We start from the raw sequence: 20,661 nt of genomic DNA on the forward strand, positions 1-20,661 counted from the left end.
CTCGCCTAATTCACAGGGATGGCATCAATTAGGCCCTTTTTAGAAGCTGTTGATAAAGCTTAAAAAACAACAGGAAGCTATGGAAGCAGCCTATGGCTTACCAGAGATTGTTCATTCGGCAAATATTTGTGGAGCCAGGCGCTGTGCCGAGTTCTGCGTGCACGATGGTGAGCAGAGCAGTGAGGCGGCTCCCGCTCCTGTAACGATCGTTGTTAACCCCCACATGCCTCCGGCTGAGTGACGAGCAGTGTTCTAAGGGCTTTGCATTTGTCAGCTCATCACATCTGCCTAACAGCCTTTCACGGGAATGCTGTTAGCCCACCTTACAGATGGGGAAACTGAGGCACAAAGAGACTTAGGCACTTGCCCAAATAACACAGCTAGTGCGTGATAGACTCAAGGTTTGACCTGGGTGGTTTGACTCTAGGGTCTGCCTTTAATTTTCACCCTCTAGTCTTCTGCTCTTTTCCTTCTTCTGGAGGGTTTATGTTCTAGTGGGACAGACAGACAATTTCTTGAAAAACTATAAACTGAGGGTGGTAACTGCTGTGGACAAGTGGGCGGGATGCAGAGGATGAAGATGGGGGTGACCACTTGAGGAGAAGACCTCAAAGCCAAATCCTAAGGGTGAGAAGGCATCAGCTGTGGGAAGACAAAGAAGTCAGGGAGGAAGGCTCGAGGCAGAGGGACAGGATGTGTGAAGGCCGTCGGGTGGGGGGTGTGGGGAGGGGTTTGGATTTTCCCTTAAGGGTAGTGAGAGGCCATTGGAAAATTGTAAGCAGGTGGGTAACAAAATGTTGTGGATTGATTTGTGTTCCCTTCCCAAAGATGTGTTGGAGTCCTAACCCCCAGGACCGCAGAATGTGACCTTATTGGAGATGGGGCCTTTACAGAGGTAATCAAGTTAGAACGAGGTCATAAAATCAAATATGACTGGGGTCTTAGTAAAAGGGGGAAATTTGGACACAGAGAGACATAGGGAGGACGCCGTCTAAGGATGAAGGCAGAGATCAGGGAGATGCTTCTACAAGCCAAGGAATGCCCAAGATTGCCAGCAACCACCAGAAGCTCAGAGAGAGACATGGAACAGATTCTCCCTCTCAGCCTCAGAGAGAACCAACCCTGCTGACACCTTCGTCTTGGACGTCGAGGCTCCAGAACTGTAAGAGAAGAAATTTCTGTTGTTTAAGCTCTGAAATCTCAGGAAAGGTCAAAAGTAAACTGCTGAGTAAAAACTCACCATTCCAGATCCCAAGAGCCATTCTCCATCCCAGTAAGCATGAAATAATTCCCTTATTGAATCAAGTTCAGTAACAGACAGATGAAATAGACTAACTGAATTCTTGGTCATTCCTTACCCAGCAGAGTGTAAGCCTCCATGAGCCACCCACCAAATTCTCCACCATTGCTGTCACCTATACGTAATAAATTATTGGCTGCGTGAAACCCAGAAACAAAAGGAAACCACAAAATATGTAGAATTTCGTTCACATGATGGTGGAAGAGTCCTCTGGAGTGAGAGAGGGCAAGCCCTACGTGCATAAGCATTTTTCAAGATGCCTCTGTGTCACATTTGCTAATGTCTCATTGGGCAAAGCAGGTCACATGGTCAAGTCAAGAGGAGAGAGATCCCACCCCTTGATGGGAGCAGTGGCAAGGAATTTGTGGCCTTTTTTTTCTTTTCTTTTTTTTTTTTCAATCTAACACACTTATCTACTGCTGTGGACTCAATTGTGGCTTCCCCTCCCCCACCGGCTTCATAGTTTGAAGCCCTGACCTCCAGTGTGATGGTATTTGAAGGCGGGGTCTTTGGGAGATCATGAGGATGGAGCCTCCACGATGGGATTAGTGTCCTTATAAGAAGAGACCACAGAGAGCTTGCTCACTCTCTGACACAAGAGGACAAAGTGAGAGGGTGACCGTCTGCAAGCGAGGAAGAGAGCCCTCACCAGAGCCTCACCATGCCGGCACCCTGCTCTCAGGCTCCAGTCTCCAGAACTCGGAGCCACCTCATCTATGGTGGCAGCCCAAGCTGATTAAGACACCTCCTTACCCATTAGTCTTACCTGTAAGCAAATAGACCATGTCAGCAGGCACAGTGCAGAGAAAATACAAGGCTGCATCGTTGGGTCAATGCAAGAAGGCATCAGAGGAGAGTTTAATCTGCTCCTGAGGGATGAGATGGAGTTTTCCAGGTGGAGAAGAGGAGGGGAAACTCTCCAAGCGGAGGGAACAGCGTATGCGAAGCCTGGAAAGCATGAAAAATCTGATTTACTCTGGCTCTTAATCTTGGAGAAAAAGGAACCTTCTTTACGAGATTAATTTTCCATGGCTTTGGGTTGTTGTGTCTGAGATGCTGGTTAGGATTCCATTTGGTGCCCATGACTTTGCTGGCAGAATTGGAAATGGAAAACCCAAAGAGAATTTAATTTAAAAGGCTGTTTAAAAAGAGAGTGAGAATGGAACCAATTTTCTCCCTGGGTCAGACACTGTTATGACAAAACATCCCTTTTTATTGTTCTGGAACAATGACAGAATGAAGAGTTCACTTCCAAAATCAAAAACAAATTCCCCTCTCAAGAGGTTTTGGACTTTGATGGATAGACAGGGCCTTTGCCCAACACTTCTGAGAGTGATGTAGGAAGAAAACCAGCTTGTCATTCGAAGAAACTTGGGAAAGAGAGCTCTTCCCCACAAATGGGGCCCCCAGAACCCTCCTCCTCTAGGGAATCAGGAATTAACGATGGAGTTGAAAAGTGGTACACTCCAGCTTGAGTGTTTTCCGTTATTTTCATTTGTCATTATTTTCATACATGGACCATATATGACTATCTTTAAAATCATTCGCTTCTTTCCTTTAATCCAGGTGAATGAAATATCTGTATCTCTATCTCCAATGAACTTTGAGATTTCAGACATAAAAACAAAAATGTTCATTCTGCTACAGTGAACCTTTTTTATTGCTGACTTTTCATCAGAGTGGTGGGGTATATGCTAATTTAAAAAATTTAATGCAGACGTACTTTTTAAAAATCAAGATTAACTTTATTTTCAGAATATTACAATGCTCTTTAAACTTCAGTGAATCTTGAAGGGTAAGGAAAGCGAAAGTTGAGAGTTCTGTCCCCAAAGGATTGAGGGTGCAACATTTTTTCAACCAAAGCTGCTCTTTGCTCCCATGGGGGCACCTGGGATGGGCGAAGCATTTGTGTGAAGACCTGGTGCCTAGTGGAGAGTTGCGCAGAAGATACCCAAATCACCATCTCAGTCTCACTGGATCTGTTTTCACATAGTGAGAACGTCTCTGTCCCCAGTGCTGTTGCTTTGGGTAGATAAGTTGGCCAAGGGGAGCCATCTTGTTTCAGCCCTACTATCCCCACGTAGACATAGGTGTTCAGGAGGGAGAGTGGGAGAATTTGTTCCGGCCCTCAGACTCTGTTTTGTAAAAGTACTGCCAGACACCAGCAGCTACTCCTGGAGCTCAAATATGGAAGGCTAGCATTTTCTCTCCGTTCAGACCCTTTCAAAATGAAGGATGGCAGGAGAAGGAGGTGGGAAGAGGAGACCCATGGCTCCTTTTGGGTAGTTGAATGCTTTTGACTTTTAAGAGAGAAGCTTCCTTTAGCCTCTGAGATTTTTCAATTATAAAATCTAAGACTTTTTTTTTTTTGGTAGCTAGCATGTGCATTTAGGATGGAAGAGGGGAAGGAAGAAAGGAAAAAGAAAAAAAGTTTAGAATTTTTTTAAATTTTAAAGAAGATAATTTCTTGTAGAACACAGACCATTTAATGGAGCAGTGGTGAAGTTTGAGATTTTCCAAATGGATGGATCAGTTCCCACTCTCCTTTCAAGACCTTAAATTGGAAGTTGTATTGAAAGTTGATACTGAAAAATGGAAGGATATTGCTTTTAGGCAGAGAGTTATTTTTTGTTTTTCTGAGGCGGTTTCTTTCTGGAAGAATCACACAGAAGCAAGGTGTGTCAGCTGCAAGTTCTGTCACCTGCTCTCTGGTATAAACTGAGCAGTTTTTGAGGATCCCGCCCACCAGCCCCTGAGAACAAGTCATCAGACCTCCACCTGCCAGCAAAGCTCTGTCAGTGGCTTTGTCCCTTGTGTCTTGTTAGTTGCTGGCCGCCTTCTCCAGGGAGGTGCAACTCTCTGTGTTTCCTCTCTTGGGGGGCAGATGATACCCCAGCTTTTCCTTCAGGGAATATTTTTGTTATTGGACTAAATATCAGGACCACCATTTGGCTCCTGACATAATCCCGAAGATTCCACATTTATATTTCATGGGTCCCCACCTCCTTTTCTTCCAGCTGTCCTTCAGTGTCAACTTTTCTTTCTCTTTTGACGCCAGAGTATTCCACATGGGCCAGTATCTTTGGGTTTTCTTCCACCCAGCGATAACTCACCCTTATTTCTTTCTGCTTGGAAAAACCCAAATCATGTTTACTTGTTGCCTTCCTTCGTCCCAGTCTCTCATTACCCGCTTTCTTTAAAACTCTCTGTGATTCTTGAGGGCCCCATGACCGCCATGGAGAAGCTAGAAAGCCCCTGGCCATCTTTCAAAAGACACATCAGGAAATTCTGAACATGTTTTGAAACTCCTACTAATTCTATGGGATTACAGAGGTTTATAAACTGCATTCCACATTTTTCCCTTGGTATTCTCACAGACTTCTGAAATGTCAAAGGGACTGGATTTCTATTTATCCCAATATTAAACATGTATGAAAACGGAGGGCGCAGAATTAAGATGCTCAATCTGGTTTCTCTTAGAAAATCTCCTAGGACTGCATGACTCTTAATGTAGATTTCCATTGCTATTTGGCAGTGGGATACAAATATAATCGTAGCTTTTTATCTGTTTTTTAAAGTTTTGTGAAGCAACAATAGGTCGTATTTATCAGGCACTGAATTTTTGCCACACACAGCATTCAGCCCTTTCTCTGGTTTGGTTCATTTGACCTACATACTGACTGAGAGCTGGGTACCATTATCCACATTTTGTAGATGAGAGACCCTGGAGGAGAGAGCTGTCCTCTTTAAGGATTTGTCCCTGTTTTTGTGGATGATCAACTTCTGCAAGAGAAATTCTGGAGCCAGTTAGGTAAAATAATCAGTTATTATAAAAACCACTTGTTTGATCCTGGTCCGACTACTCTGTGCTGGTTCACCAGCAAAATCTTTAAGACACACTTCTCTTACCTTTTATCTGTGGTCCCAGCCAGATAGTGGAGAGAGGCAATGACTGGAAGAGATTCTTGTCATCTTTTGAAGCCAGTTGGTGACAAGGAGCCGAGCGGTTTGATGTCCCAAGGACTCCTTGAAGAGAGAAACTTTCATAAAAGTTTTAGAATTGCTCTACTGACCCGGTATTCCGTTCTCCCAACTCCTTCAGTTGGATCTCCTCCTGTTGCCAAAACATCCTACCTTCTATAGCATTCTGCGCTACTTTTATGCACCCTACCTGTGACAGGAACCTCTATGTCCCCTAAAGGTAAAGGGAAATCTTAAAGGTCAGAGCACATTCTTCCCATTTGAGTATTGTACGCTCTTCTTGTAGAGGAAGAACATTCTTGGTACCCCTGGTGTTGACTTAAGTTATTTTTATTTAAATTTACTTAATGTGCATGAATGTAAAATTAAACTCCTTTTATTTATGGCTCTGTACAAATCAAAAAACGAAACTCATTTACGAGTTAAATATAACCAAGACTAAAAGAACCCCCCAAAATTCAAATTGGAAACGTTAATTACATGCCACGGCTACTGTTTTGTGAGAACTGAATTTCTTGGAGCTGGTCAGGCCCGTCTTGGGATCACTCAACTCTCCCACCATTTTTCACTCATCCAGTGGCTTTCAAACAGGACTGTGTATCCGAAGCACTGGGAGGGCTTGTGAAAACGCAGATTTTGGGGCCCCATCCCCAGAGTGTCTTGATTCACTAGGTCTGGGTGGGGCCTGAGAATGTGCATTCCCAGCAAGTTCTCAGGTGATATGATGATGCGGTGTGAGGACCACACTCTGGGAACCACCACACTATTCAGATCAAGAGACTTTCTTTTCCACAGATATAAGCACAGAAACGTCATTGACAAATTGAGTTCCCCTCTGCTCCTTTCTCATTAGCCTCTGACAATTAAAGTGACATATTTGGCCAAAGTTGTGTGCCGGTGAACACAAGCGCAAAGCAGGCACTGAAATGGAGTGTGTACGATGGAGGGTGTGCCTGGTTTTATGGTGGGCGTCCAATGCCCCTGGTTAGCTTTTGTAAAATGTTTTAGTGTAACATCAAAAGAAAATCCAAAGTGGAACCGCTGAACCCCTGAGAATGTGTCCATGTCCCTCACTTCCAGAAACACTGCGTGGGTGGGTGGGGTATTATAAAACACTTACCTGCGGAAACAATAATATTGTATAAGTACCAGGCTCCTCAGCTTTAGGTGTAAATGTTAGAACCGAGATTAAGGCACATGGGTGAGCAGGGACAGAATCAACCAGTCTTGTCCCACAGCCAATGGGTAGGAGTCGTAGACTTCATCTTGGTATCCGGAAGGCCCTCCTCGTGCATAGAGTTGCCCTGAATGGAAGGAGCTGCCATAGGGAGGTTGGAAACAGCTAGCCTTCGAGGGGTCTCCAACGACAGCTTGGTGGATGTTCCAGGGGATTTCCATCCATAAAAGCCATGTGTCCAAGATGCCTTTGAATGCAAAAATTCTATGATTTGGGGGCCTTCTTATCAATCTCCAAAAATCCTCCAAAGTGAAGATGTTTAGCTCTACCATATCCAAAAGGCAGCCTTGCCTTGTAGGTCCTCAACCATGTTACCACCCCTAACACTTCTTCCCTCCACCCTCAGACTGGCTCTCCTCTCCCGCTCCTCAATTCTGTCACTGTTACCACTGTTCGTCCAGCTTTCCAAGTTCAACACTTGGCACATCCCCTTCCAATGTCTCTATTGCTTCTCTGCCTTTCTCTTTCCATTGCACACCATCACTCCCACTCAGTGATGCTTTAATAGCCACGTGTGGATTTACTGCCGCAGTCTCTGCTCCCCATTCTGAGCCCCTTTAATCCACTTAATACCAGACGACTACCCCCCCCCCCAAATTGTTTGGCATAGACTTTTATTCACGAAACGTCTCTTCTCATCCTGGGCACTTCGTTCCACTAAACACACACGGGGAAAAGCTGCTCTAAATGGCCCCGCGTGTGCCTGGTTCATTCTTGTCTCCATTTCTTGGTCTATGCAGTTTAGCTTCCGCATCCTCACATCCAGCCACGGACAGATAAGCTCACACACATATACCCACCCTGAGGGGCCTCCCGTCTTCCAGTACTTGTTAAGTCCTCTTTCTCCGTTAATTGAACTCCTCTGTGGTTAAAAGCAGGACAGCATTTTCTTACCCTCTCTGCTCTCATCACCACTTGAAAGGATTGTACTCATTTGTTTGTTTACTTGTTGATTGTCTGTCTCTCTCCCCTCAAATTCAAGATGGCGGGTCCTTGTCTGGTTCACCTCAACCAGCACCTACACCACTGCCTGGGGCAGAGAGCCAGCCAGCAAGTATTTGTGGAAAGAAAGTTTATATCTGTCTCCCTACCTCGACTGTGAGTTACAGAGCAGGAACCATGTCTTGGCATAAGTCTGCAATTTGAGAATGATTTCTGCCTTGAGCCCGTGGGCGCCCTACCTGTCTTGATCTGGAGCGCTGTAATTCAGAGGTGTCTTAGTGGAATTGGGCCCCGAGGGTCTTAATTTCAATCAGTCTCCTTGGATTTGTTTTGACTGGAAATCCTATTGCCTGTTTTTAAAACTTATTCCCTCAGGCGCTTTTGAGCACTTGAGACTTCTTGGCAGGCAGGCGTTTCATCCCCATCAGGAAATCTCATCAAAATGATATTAGGTTTGCACATCAGGAAAATAAAAATCCTCTGAGAAGATGTTGCTCTTCTGGGATTGGCTTTGGATATAAGCAGTTAAGCCCATTCAGAAGGTATTTTGACCGCATCTGAGATATTGGGCCAGGGCTGGGTGGCAGAATTTCACAATAAATAATGATGGGAAAAATAAGAGTGGGAAGGAGACCCTCTCCCCTCCAAGGAATTTCTCTAGTTAGAGGCCGAGCAGAATTCAAGAGAAGAGCAAGACACCAGTTTTGGGTATGAGACTTTCTTTTCAAAGGGCTGAGCGGTCACCAGGCATGCTGGTTAGACTGTGACCTGCCCTCCCATGCAGGGTCTTGCCTGTATCTTTTGGTCTGGCCTCCTCCAGCCTCCACCTTGTAAACCGTACTTGGAAAATCCCATAATGGCAGGACCACTTTTATTCGAGGTTCTTAACAGCCCCCCACCGCAAGTATTTTTCACATAATTTGGGCTGGACTTCCTTCCAGAAAGAAGGTACAAGGTTTTCCATCTTTAGGAGGTAGTTCTTGAAGCTCTTGAACTCCTCTTATCTCCAAGTTTTCACAAGTGTGTTTTCACCCACGCCTTTCACTCTTGCTCAGTGTGTTGCTGAGGGTTCTAGAGAGATGACTGTGAAGAAGGCCTCGTGAGGTCAGCAAGAAGGTGACAGGACTGGAGATTCGCCAAGCCCGTGCCCTCTTTGTCTTGCCCTCCCAAGGGGCCTTGTCCTCATGCTTCCGTGTCTCTCTTTTCAGAGGTGTGAACATGTACGCCATGTTGACTGGGACCCTGCCTTTCACAGTGGAGCCTTTTAGCCTGAGGGCTTTGTACCAGAAGATGGTGGACAAGGAAATGAACCCTCTCCCCACCCAGCTCTCTACAGGTAATGCTCCTGCCACTGCGGATTCAGGGTTTCAGGGCTTCCACTCTAACCAGTTTGGATCCAGCTGTGAAGCAGTATTTGTTTTTGTAGCAATGGTGTTAGGGCTACCCCATGATTGTAGGTCTCTCCCTAGTATTAAAGCTAAGTCTTGAGGTGGTTGGGTTTCTCGTCTCTAAGCAGCCACTCCCTTCATCTCACTTCAATCCTTTCCTTTTCTGCTATAATTCTGAACCCTTAACTTCCTCCTTCTACACAGAACACACATATCAAAAGGATCTTATGGTCTCCATCAGAAAAATAATTGCAGGCTTGATTGTTTAAAAACTCACCATAGTATATTGTTGACTCTGAAAAGGGCGTTTATAATCACATTTCTATTGTGTCTTCCTTAGTCAATTCACTGTAAAGAAATATTAGTTTCAATGCAAGTTCGGTCTGTGATTTGTTTTGCAATTTGAGTTTCTGAGCCTCTTCAAAAGCTTTTAAATAGATGTAGGTTCAGTTACTTGATGAGACTGAATCCGCAGGTGTGTTTGGAAGGCGCTCTCAAACTTCAGCTGGTTCACATTTCAGTAAACTGCTCGTATTAAGGTTTGGTTTCAGACCCAGTAAACTAGTACAATTCGTTCTTTTGTTGGGTTCACAGTTCACTTCAAGTTCCTGGCCTCGACAATCATTTAATTGGCTCGTTAGATTAAACTCAACTTCACTGAGATAAGGCCTGTGACCCCCCCCCCCAAAAAGTGATTATTTCGTTTCAACTGATGAAACGTGGTTAAAATGTAGCATTTTTATTTTACTACTATTATGTATTTTTCTCTTGAGTTTATAAAGCATCCGTGAAGCTGACCCTGAATTTCTGCTTGCCAAATGGACTCCAGGCTGAAAGGCATTCTTGGATGTCATTATCTAACTCAGTCCTTACTTTCACTTTTGCTAAGGAGGATTGAATCCCTGTAGGCTGAAAGCAAGGAAGCATTGTGTACTAGGAAAGATAAGTTACAGCACTCTCATTATAAAGGAGATATTTCTGCACTGAAAGCCGTAACGCTTGGAGTTAGAAAATGTACAAAATGTTGAACAAATTGTTATATTTAGGTTTTAGAGCTTTCAGAAATTTTGAAAGTGCTGCAGAGCACTATGAGGAGTGCTCATTCATTCATTCATTCATTCCATATTTCATAGGTTTTCACTTATTCCATGAATATGTATTGTGTAGCAGCTATGTGCTAGGAATGTTCTAGGCGCCAAGAAGACAGAAGATGAAACAGACATAGTCTCTATCCATACAGAGCTTACATATCAGCAGGGGAGGCAAAAAATAAACAGATAAATAAACATGTCTGATGTTTGGTAGTGTTAGTGCTCTAAAGAAAAGAAAATAAATCAGGATAAGGGGATAGAGAGTAAAGATGTTTTTTTTTTTAACAAATAACATTTTTAAAAAACCTTTTTATTGTGGCGTAATTGTAGATTTACGTGGTTATAAGAAAACATACAGAAAGAACCGTCTACCCTTCACCCAGTTTCCCCCATTGGTCATATCTTGCATGACTGTAGTATAATATCGCCCCCAGGAAACTGACATTGATAAAATCCATTGACTTTATTCAGATTTACATGCATTTGTGTGTGTTGGTGTGTTTTTAGTTTTATGAAATTTTATCGTAGGTGCAGACTCATGTGACAACTCCCACAGTCAAGATCCAGAACAGTTCTGTGACAGGATCTCTTGTGCTGTCCCTCTATAACCAGAGCCGTCTCCTTGCCTGCCACCTCCCTAACCCCCGGCAACCATAACCTGTTCTCCATCTTTATAATTTTGTCATTTCAAAAATGACAAATGACCAAAAAAAAAAATATGTATATATATGTAAATAGCTTTTTTCACTTAGCATAATTCCATTGAGATCCATCCACATTGTTGCATGTATCTATTCTTTGTTCCTTTTTATTGCTGAGTAGTATTCCATAGTATAGATATACCACAGTTTGTTTAACCATTTGCAGTGGAAGGACACTGGCTTGTTTCCAGCTTTGGGCTATTATGAATAAAGCTGCTATTAATATTCTTGTACAGGTTTTTGTGTGCACATGTTTTCATTTCTCTGGGATGAATGCCTATGAGTGAAATTGTGGGGCCATATAGTAAGCACATATTTAATTTTGTAAGGAACTGCCACATTCTTGTTCAGAGTGGCTGTACCATTCGGCATCCCGACTAGCCATGTGGGAGTGATCCAGTTTCTCTGCATCCTTGCTGGCATTTGCTGCTGTCACGGTTTTCTATTTTAGCCATTCCAATGGGAGTCTAATGATATCTCATTGTGGTAAAAAATAAGATTTGATGTTTAAAAACAAATGCAATCTTTCAAGGTAAGTCTCTTTAAGGCTTATATAGTCATGAATATTGCCATCTTTCAGAGAGATTCTGAAGTTTCCTTTACAGTTCAGAGTCTGTTTTGCCTTCAACAGCCATAACAAAGGACGCTAGGAGGATGTTTGTACCCCCCCATGCCTGGAAAAGGCAGACACTTCGAATCCCAGTGAGATCCTGAGGAGCTGGAGAACTGCTTCTCATTGTGTCAGTCAGGATAGGCCAGGTTATGCTGCAATAACAAATAGCCCCCAGATCTCAGCGGCTTAAGATAACAGATTTATTTCTCATTTAAACCACATATCTATCAAGAGTTGGATTGGGGTCCAGCCCCATGGCTGAGTGGTTAAGTTCATGTGCTCTGCTTCAGCGGCCCAGGGTTTTGCTGGTTCGGATCCTGGGTGCGGACATGGCACCACCCATCAGGCCATGCTGAGGCAGTGTCCCACATAGCACAACCAGAAGGATCTACAGCTAGAATATACAACTATGTACTGGGGGCTTTGGGGAGAAGAAGAAGAAGAAAAGATGGGCAACAATTCTTAGCTCAGGTGCCAATCTTTAAAAAAAAAAAAAAGAGTTGGATCAAGGGTCGAAGGGTTCTGCCCATCCTAGTAGTCAGGGTCCCAGACTGTTGGAGCAGCCACTGTTTCAAGCATGTTTGGTCCATGCAGAGGGAAAGAGATGTCTAGAAGATCTCTCATCAGCAGCTAAATGTCCCACCAACATTCCACTCATAACTCCCAACGTTCTAAAACATGTCATATGGCTTCCCCCGACTCAAGGGAGTGGGGAAGTGCAGTCCTGCTGTATGTCTGGAAGGCAGAAGGCCAGAAATAGCTGTTGAACAGCATTAGCATGAGCCGCAGGCTGTGGGAGGACGAGCAGGCGGTTCAGCCCGCCGTCGTCACGGTCAGGCAGCAGGGCAAGGGCCGGCCGATTGAAAACATAAGGAAATCAGTCTCTTTACTTCTAAACCGTACCTTGTTTTTATCCCCAATACTATTACCCACTTAGTCGGCTGGGATCTCAATGTTTTGTGATTATGAAAATTAAATTTACCCTTAAAGAAGTAAAAGTTGCACGCCTGAAGATGATAAAAAAAAAGTCCAAAGGAAATTCCAGAGGAGAAATATTAGAAATGTTCCAAGTGATTTCAGCATCACTGGGGTTGGGTCCAACCTCCCATAGCTCCTGCTCTGGACAGACAGCTTTGACTTTGGCCTTAAGTTGTGTGTGGGCTTGTTAAACATCTTCACATTCCAAAACTTTGTTGTCTTGACTTGTCAAGCATGACCAAGCGTGAATTGCATTTCTATATCTGGTCTTACATTAAGGAATCTGGACTGCTTCCCCCGGACATTTTTTTTTCTATTGGGATATATAAATATTTCTCTCAACTAGGGCTTTAACCCATTGTGCTAGGTGTCAAGGATAGTGTTTGCACATAATAGATGCTCGGTGAATCTAGGTTGCTGACTCTCGTGTTAAAGTGGGTGGCCTGGGAAGGCAGCTCACAGATTCATTCGACTACCCAGGGTTGGAATTAGCCTGATGCAATAGGGTCCAGAGTGGAGGACTTTCGGTTTGGGGATCAGCTGCTCCCCTTCTGACAGCCCCGTTTCTCCAACCCTTTGCACCCCGCCAAGTTTATCCCTTCTCGCTTCCGGCCCATATTCATTTATGACACCATATGATATCATGTTGTTTACATCCACAAATACTAGCTTACCAATAACAAGAGTAGCTGCCATAATTGTCGAAGGGCCGTGTGTGCATGCTTTTCATATTCTCTCTTGTTCTCATAACAGCCCTGCAAGGAAGTACTATTATTCCCAATTTATCAGGGAGGAAACTGAATCTCAGTGAAATTAAATAGCTTCTCTGTTTTTGAATTTATGTCTGCCTGACCCCCAAATCTGGATTTTTCTACTATACTGTGCTACTTATCTCTCTTTCCTTATTTTATTTACTATAAGATGCCCCTCTGCCTAGATTTGGGGGTATTATCTCTTGTCCTTATGGTTTGAGTAATATCAAACTTGAAATGTCCAAATTGAAAATGTGTCAGTTTTAGTGTCTCACTTACACATCTTTATTAATTTGATGACTCTGTCGCTCATATTCGTAACGACATCTCCATGTCTATTGTGTAGTAGTATGCTTTTTTTTTCTTAGATTAAGTTGGAAGAATTTTTGCCAAATTTGAGTTAAAACAGTGCATTATTACCCCTGGCGAGTCCACTGTGCATGCTTTCGAAGAATCGCTCCTCGTCTCTCCCATGTAGTTTGAAAACTTAAGCTCTTGGGACCTTTCCAGTTCTCGCTTCTAGACAATTTGTCTTTCTGCTTGTTGGCGCTCGTACATCACAGAGTCGTGAATACCTTCCGTGGCTTACACGTTTTTCAGACAGCTTATCTTTTCATCACGACACCTCAGTGATGGCACTTATACTGCATTCCAAACAGTCACTTCAGATCAAGAGGCTTTTGTACCATGAAGTTGCCGAAGTGAAGCTGAAGGTGAGGTGTTAGCATCTTCGAGGGTTGAGCCAACGCTAATTAAGATTTCAGAGGAGGCTCGACTGTCAAATAATTGTTGCTGCTTTCACCCTGGGACATGATGGGGGAGGAGCCTCGGGTGGGGATGGGATTCCACTTGCATCCACTGGGCTACACTCATGGAAAAAGTCCGATGGCTCTGTCCATGCCCTGCGACCCTTTCCCTAGACTCACACAAGTCAGTCTAGACTTTGGAAAGCTAATGCCTCATGGAGGAAAGTAGGTTTTGCTCTGGAGGAGTGGGTACCACGTGTGATGGGGAGCACAGAGAGGGAGCTTCCTATGTGAGTCACCCCTACCCTCCAGCCCGAATGAGAGCCCATGTGCTAGCTCAGAAGATGGATTGCGACACATAGCCCTGCCCGCCGCAGCTTTCTAGGACAGTGGAGAATATTTTAATCCCTTTTGCTCGTGAGTCATAGAGATTTTCAAGACCCTAACACATACTTCAAAGAGCTCTAAGGATGTTTTCAAAGCCCTTTTTGGATAGTAACGCCAAGCTTGTGATGTCCAAAGAAAGAAAATTCGTCAGTAGAGATTCAAACTAAAATTACTTGTGCTCATCAGCAAGTTGTGAAGATGCAGAGCGCTTGGTTCTGAAAATAGAACAAAAATGCACATCCAGTCTGTTCTTAGCTCTTCTGGCTAATCAGACTCTGAAAAAGGCTGGTGCAGCCTGGGTTGTTGTTCAGGGCTTTTGAGGGTAAGCAAGAGAGATGTCTCAGAAACATCGTTAACTCACAGCCTCTCCATTTCAATTCATTAAGCCCGCATCTTTTTCCTTTGACCAGTAGAGCTTCCTAATTAAGCATCCAATGACTCTTGCAGTGTAGGGGAGCTGAGAGACGGGACACAGAGATTCCAAAAAGAGGAACCTCTGTTTTTGGAGATCTGTTTCCTTTTGAGACCATTGAAGAACATTTTAGGAAAGGTCTGCTTGGAGACCCAGCGATAAAACTTAGAGTAATAAGTGTACCTACCTCATGACTGCTCTGGCGTCTACCCGTGTATTTTTACCCACTACATTCTTAAAGAGAAATGACCCTCTGGTGACCTTAGCAACTGTAGGAAAATAACACCTTAAGGAGTTACCGAGTTATCTGGCGGCACAACCTAGCAAAAGTTGTTTCTTTTGGGTTGATTCTGGCATCACGATTATGCTGTCTTTTGATGGCCTCGTTTCTATCCTGCAGAAAATAGGTTGACAGACAACACTCATCCTTCTGTAAAGGACAGCATTAAAATGACAAGTAAAGCCTGTGGGAAAGTGAGGATTTTGATGACTCTTCCTCGAAAGGTTAGATTATGTTAGAAACTGAAAAATAGTTTTGGAGAGAAGGCTAGAAAAGTTTGAGGACCAAGCAAATTAAGATTCTTTTCTGAGATCTAATACTTGTTATATTGGTAATTGGATATCATGTACAAAGTTACATAAAATAGTATTTTTTATATTGCAGAGAAAATATGGCAATGCTCCATAAAATAAGGACTATAGAATAAGAAAATGTCACGGTCCCACAACTCAAGCACGACAGACCATCTTCATTTTGAAGCCATCCCTGGCATTCTTTGTCCATATGTGGACATGCATATTCTCATGCTGAACAATTTTGAGGCCTGTGGCCTTTGTGTGCATTATAACATATTTTTCCACGTTGTGTAGTTGTTTCCATTGTTATAATCTTAAAGGATGCGTATGTTCTATCCCTAGTGTCTGGATGGACACCAGGTGCTCTGTAAATGTTTGTTTAATGAAAGGAGACCCAGGGCATCTGAAAAGTCATGTTTGCCTGGTATAGAAGAGAAAGGGATTGTAGGAATTTTGTAGTTTGTCAATCGCTTCTCATGTCCTTTCCTTACCCACCATGCTCAGCGTAACTGCTGTGTGGTGGCAGCGAACTTCAGTAGGCTGAAAAATAAGGACAAACTTTATTCATGTCCATTCTGCCCAAGCAGCCCCTTCAGTTTGAGGGACAGCACAAAAGGAGAGGGCCCATCAGGTAGACATGGGTTTACTGTCTCGCGCTTGCCAGAACTTTGTACACGAACAAGGATTTGAAAACTTGAGTCATTGTTACAGAGTTTACTTAACCCTTTAACAAAAACTGGCTCTCTGGCATTGTGTTGGCCTTGTTGGCTCAGCTAAGTGGGCATGGGCTCTGGCTGGCATGAGGGCTGCATCATCAGTTCAGGGTCTGGGGAATGAGTGGGTGGCCATGGAGAATAGCTTTAAAAGAAGGGAGCAGAAAGAAAGCAGGACCTCCCTGATGCCTTGAGACTGTGATGTCACATGGTGAAGGCCAAGTTAGAGGGTCTAATTTAGAATGCCTGTACCCTCTGGTTCCTTTGTGAGTGCTCAAAATCCTACCTTGAAATCAAGTTTTTTCTCTTTCCTTTGTTTCATCCCTTCAAGCCTATAAATACAACATCTCTTTGGTTCACTTTTAGAGGTGGACCACAAGAAGAGACTACAGGTTGTATTGGGAAGTGCAGGGTGTCGGGAGACCCGAACTGGTCTTGCTTTACCATGTGCCAGTTGCATCCCTTGGACAGACATCTTAAACACTTTGACTTGTGGCCCAGAGATCCAGAAAACAGATCCGCCCAGCAGTGGCTCGGGAGGGTTGGTGGGTCATCTGCCTCAAGTCCCAGTGGTGTCTTCATTCAGCCTGTAACATGCCTGTGTTATTTGCCAAATGTCTTCACAGGAGCCATCAACTTCCTGCGCTCTCTCCTGGAACCAGATCCCGTGAAGAGGCCCAATATTCAGCAAGCACTGGCGAATCGCTGGCTTAATGAGAATTACACAGGCAAAGTGCCGTGTAATGTCACCTACCCCAACAGGTAATCAAGTGCACACAGAAGGCCCCTTCTTCGGGCCAGATGGGGCCTGTCTTACAAGCCCTGAATTGCTCCGGACGGGAGGCTGTACATGATTCAAGCAAAAGCTGCGTCTTCTCTTGGCGGCTGCCCTTCCACCCTCTGCAGCCACACATCCATGGACAAGCCCACATCAGTGCATGAGAGGCAGTGTAGAGAGGGCCATCCCATGTGATTGTGGAGAGTGTGCCCTGCAGGGGTGCCCAGTGGAGGCTGCAATCCAGGCCACATTCCCCTTGTCAAACCTCCTCCGAAGGACCTGCATCTTCCCAGAGTGGCGCCTCTTTCTAATTCACACAAAGGCACCATTTAGACTAGCTATGGCTTGAGTATGTGTGTGTGTGTCTATGTGTGTGAGTATTTAAGTGCGTATGCCTGTGAGTGTATCTCTTTGTATTTGAGTGTGTGTGTGTGAGATCTACCCATGAGCTCTCCTGCCAGCATCAGGCAGAATCCGGTGGAATGGCCTCTCTCCCCTTTCAAACCACCCCTCAGCCTCCTCCTCTGCCACTTCTTTGCTCTGATGTTTATTTCAGCCCTAAGTCCTCGGCCTTAGAAAGTTGGGGGCAGGAAGAAAAGGCAATGGAAGGAGTCATTTGCTTCAGGCCACATTTCCCGTGGACTTCCTGTGAAGGCTTCACCTCAGCAGTTTCCATGAGGAGGAGTCTTTTTATTTATTTTTTATGAGGAAGATTAGCCCTGAGCTAACATCCACCACCAATCCTCCTCTCTTCCTCTTTTTGCTGAGGAAGATTGGCCCTAAGTGAACATTTGTGCTCATCTTCCTCTACTTTATATGTGGGATGCCACCACAGCATGGCTTGACAAGTGGTGCGTAGGTCCACACTTGGGATCCGAACCGGTGAACCTGGGCTGCCGAAGCAGAGTGTGCGAACTTAACCACTACACCACTGGGCCGGCCCCAGGAGGAGGAATCTTTAAGGAAGGCTTACAAGCAGGAATCCACAGCATGGAAACACTGAGGGATACCTTGTGATGGCCCCCACGTCTCCATGCTGGGGCACTGGCTACAGATTGGAAAACATTTCCTTGAACTTTTTTCCTACTCATTTGACATTTTGTTAACTGACTCGAGTGGGGGAATGAGGGCCCTCATTTTGGTTACTTTAAAGCAGACATGGAGACCACATGAGTCAGACCCTTCCAGGGCTGGGACCCACCTCGACTCCTTCTTCCTTCAGACCTAGAGTGGCCTGCACGCTTGACCACTCTCAGATGAGGACAAGGGAACCCCTGATGAAGAGGGCAGACGGGGAACTGGAGGGAAAGAGGTATCCTCCATAATCATATTTTCAAAATGCCTAGGAAGGTCTGGAAACTTCCACCAAGTCTTATGAAAGCTGCAGTGCGGAGTTCTTCAAAGGAGGTGGGCAGGTAGGGCTCTGTCTTGGAGAGAAATTTCTAGAAGAACTTAAGGGGGTGTGGGTGGACCTTCCTGGAGTCTGCATCCATGCCCCTGGGCCAAGTTTACACATGCTATGGCCATAGATGAGGTGGTTTCACTCAGTTGCCTTCTAGAATTCTCGCATTTGATTCATGGGAGGTAATTTACACAAAGTCTAGGTGACTGAGGTTACCAAGGGAACCTGGAAATAGACTCTGGTTTCCAACAGCGGCTCGATTTGGGTCCGTATCTGAAATAGACACCAGAAATATTACCCCACCGTGAGATGGAAAGCCAAGCTGAGGGGCCAGACCTCATTACCAGGGCTCATTATGGATAGCAGCGCACAGGTATGCTCTCTGTAAAGGAGGGGCATTAGTGGCAGCCAAATGAGTCATTAAGCTAATGTAATCACTGTCTAAACGAGCGTAATCAAGCCACTCAACGTGGCAGCTGTTGAAGAAAGTGGAGCTGGTATTAGAGACGGTGTCCCTGCTCCTTGCTGGCTGCATCTTCATTCACTCATTTTATACTAGAGGCAAATCCACGTTCCATTTTTAAGCCATGAAACCAGAAATCTAAACTGTTGGGAGAGGCCCATGTTATTTACAGTCTTTATTTTGAAAAATGTTGAAAGCAAAAAAGATGTGCTTTTGATAATTATTTTTCTGGTTTCTATCAGCACACCGATAAATGGAGTAGGAACGTGTGACCAGAGAAAGGGATGCTTTCTTTATAAAGTATGTTTTATGGCTTCCCATCATACCTAGCCCCATTTAGTTATTTTAGGTGTTGTCAGTGTTTTCCTTTGGGAAAGAAAGAGAATAAATGTCTGTGTTTTATATCACTCTGCTGTAAAGCCTCCTCTGAAGTCACTTGGGCCTCCAAGTTGATCTCCAAAAGGCAAGAGGAAAATGTCTCTAAAAGTAAACTTTTTACAATAAATGTTCACGCTGGTCCATCAACATGTTTGCTGTGTATCAGGCTGGCCTCCCTGTTCTGGGAGCAGACATCTTGACAAGAGCAGACCTTGGCAGCTTCCTCCCTCTCCCTGCGTGGGCTTGGACAGTCTCGCCGCTGCTTCAGTTAGCTCTGGAGACGGAGGGAGGTCAAGGAGGTCATTGATAACACAGGACAGAATTAGAGCGAAGTGGTATACAAGCGGTTTTAATGAGAATTTATTCAGTTAGAATTATACCTAGTGCTCTGGAACATTTCACCATTGTCTGTATCATCCAAACGTGGAGAGATAATACAAATTCAATAACTGATATCGTAGAGCACCAAATATATACACTGCTTATTGGACAAATGTTTAAAATATTACTCTCAGTCAACAGTCAGTGGACAGTGTGTATTTTGGCAGAGGTCTCCTGTTTTTGAAGACAACGGATATGAAGGGCAGAGATGGGGTGTCTGCCCTGCTCACTTCCCTCCTCTCACCTCCACCTCCCAGCCCACCCCGTCCTTCCTTATGGCACCCCACACCCAAGCACTCGTCCTTCCAGAGCCTGCTCCTAGTAGAAACCGGGCTGTCTGCATGTGGCTGTGGTTTGATTGGCATGGGGCAGAGTCACACAGCCATGATCTGATTGGCCAGGGGCCAGGCTATTAGTGTGGTCTGATTGGCCAAGATCAGAGCACAGCAGTGGTCTGATTGGCCAGGGGCGAGGCCATGAGGCATGGTCTGATTGGCTAAGGTTAAAGCACAGAGCAGTGGTCTGATTGGCCAGGGGTGGGGTCCAGTGGCTGTGGTCTGATTGGTCAGGGACAGGGCACAGCAGTGGTCTGATTGGCCAGGGACAGGGCCGCTCCCACACAGACATTACCAGGTAGTTTCAAACAATCCAGCCTTCTGTGTCGTGTTTTGGCAAACTTCAAGTAATTGTATTCTTTTTTTTAACAAACATTATTATGTTTTGCCATTAGTCATTCCAACCCCCTGCCATTTGTTATTTAGAATTTGTGATTTTTGTGGTCAACCAGAGTGAGGGAGGTGGATTTCCTGGTTCCTTGCTCGCATTTTCTTTGGACTGCACTTACTCAACTCCAGGGGAGGGAGAGCTGAGGTAGGTTACAGGACAGGTGGTGCAATGTGGTCAGCAGACCCAGGTCTGCCCTTGTCTCCCCTCCCAACTGGCCTGTGAACTTGGCAGGTCAGTTTCCTCTTATGGACCATTATGGGGTTGTACTGTGCAGTTTCTTGGGGTGCTTTGGTTCTGAGGTCCCATCAAAAATGTCTTTGGACCCCTTGGGGGGGGTCTACAGAGTTCTCCAGGCAGATGTGCTTGCACTCTGCTCCCAGAGTGCCCTATTTGTATCTTCTTGAGGGACTAGAATATCTATCTGATGACACACCCCTGCTGCCAACGCACATACTCCTTATACCCGTCAACCCGCGTTCTTGTTCTCCATGGCCATTGGCCCTGTCTGTTTATTTGAGAGACGCTGAGTGTGGAGGTTTAGCTTCTAGATTCTAAGCCGGGCTGCCCCAGTTTCAATTCTGGGGCTGCTACTTCCCACCTTGTGACCGTGGACAAGTTGCTTCACTGCTGGGGGCCTCAGTTTCTTCATCTGTAAAATGGGGATAATAGCAGTGCCTGCCATAAAACTGTCATGAGGGCCAAATGACTTTATCTTC

At 44.8% G+C, this 20,661-nt stretch overlaps 1 protein-coding gene across 2 annotated transcripts in view; it reads left to right on the plus strand.

The window, feature by feature from the left end:
• HUNK (hormonally up-regulated Neu-associated kinase) overlaps nucleotides 1–20,661 on the plus strand; it is a 102,006-nt gene that overhangs the window by 60,401 nt on the left and 20,944 nt on the right. For both annotated transcript variants that reach the window (XM_070597928.1, XM_070597927.1), the window contains exons 5-6: nucleotides 8,669–8,796; nucleotides 16,444–16,579. In XM_070597928.1, coding sequence (XP_070454029.1) covers nucleotides 8,669–8,796; nucleotides 16,444–16,579 — 264 coding nt within the window. The remainder of the gene's footprint in view (nucleotides 1–8,668; nucleotides 8,797–16,443; nucleotides 16,580–20,661) is intronic.

The sequence above is a fragment of the Equus przewalskii genome, chromosome 27, assembly GCF_037783145.1.
Source record: "Equus przewalskii isolate Varuska chromosome 27, EquPr2, whole genome shotgun sequence".
In the NCBI taxonomy this organism is placed as follows: Eukaryota; Metazoa; Chordata; class Mammalia; order Perissodactyla; family Equidae; genus Equus; species Equus przewalskii.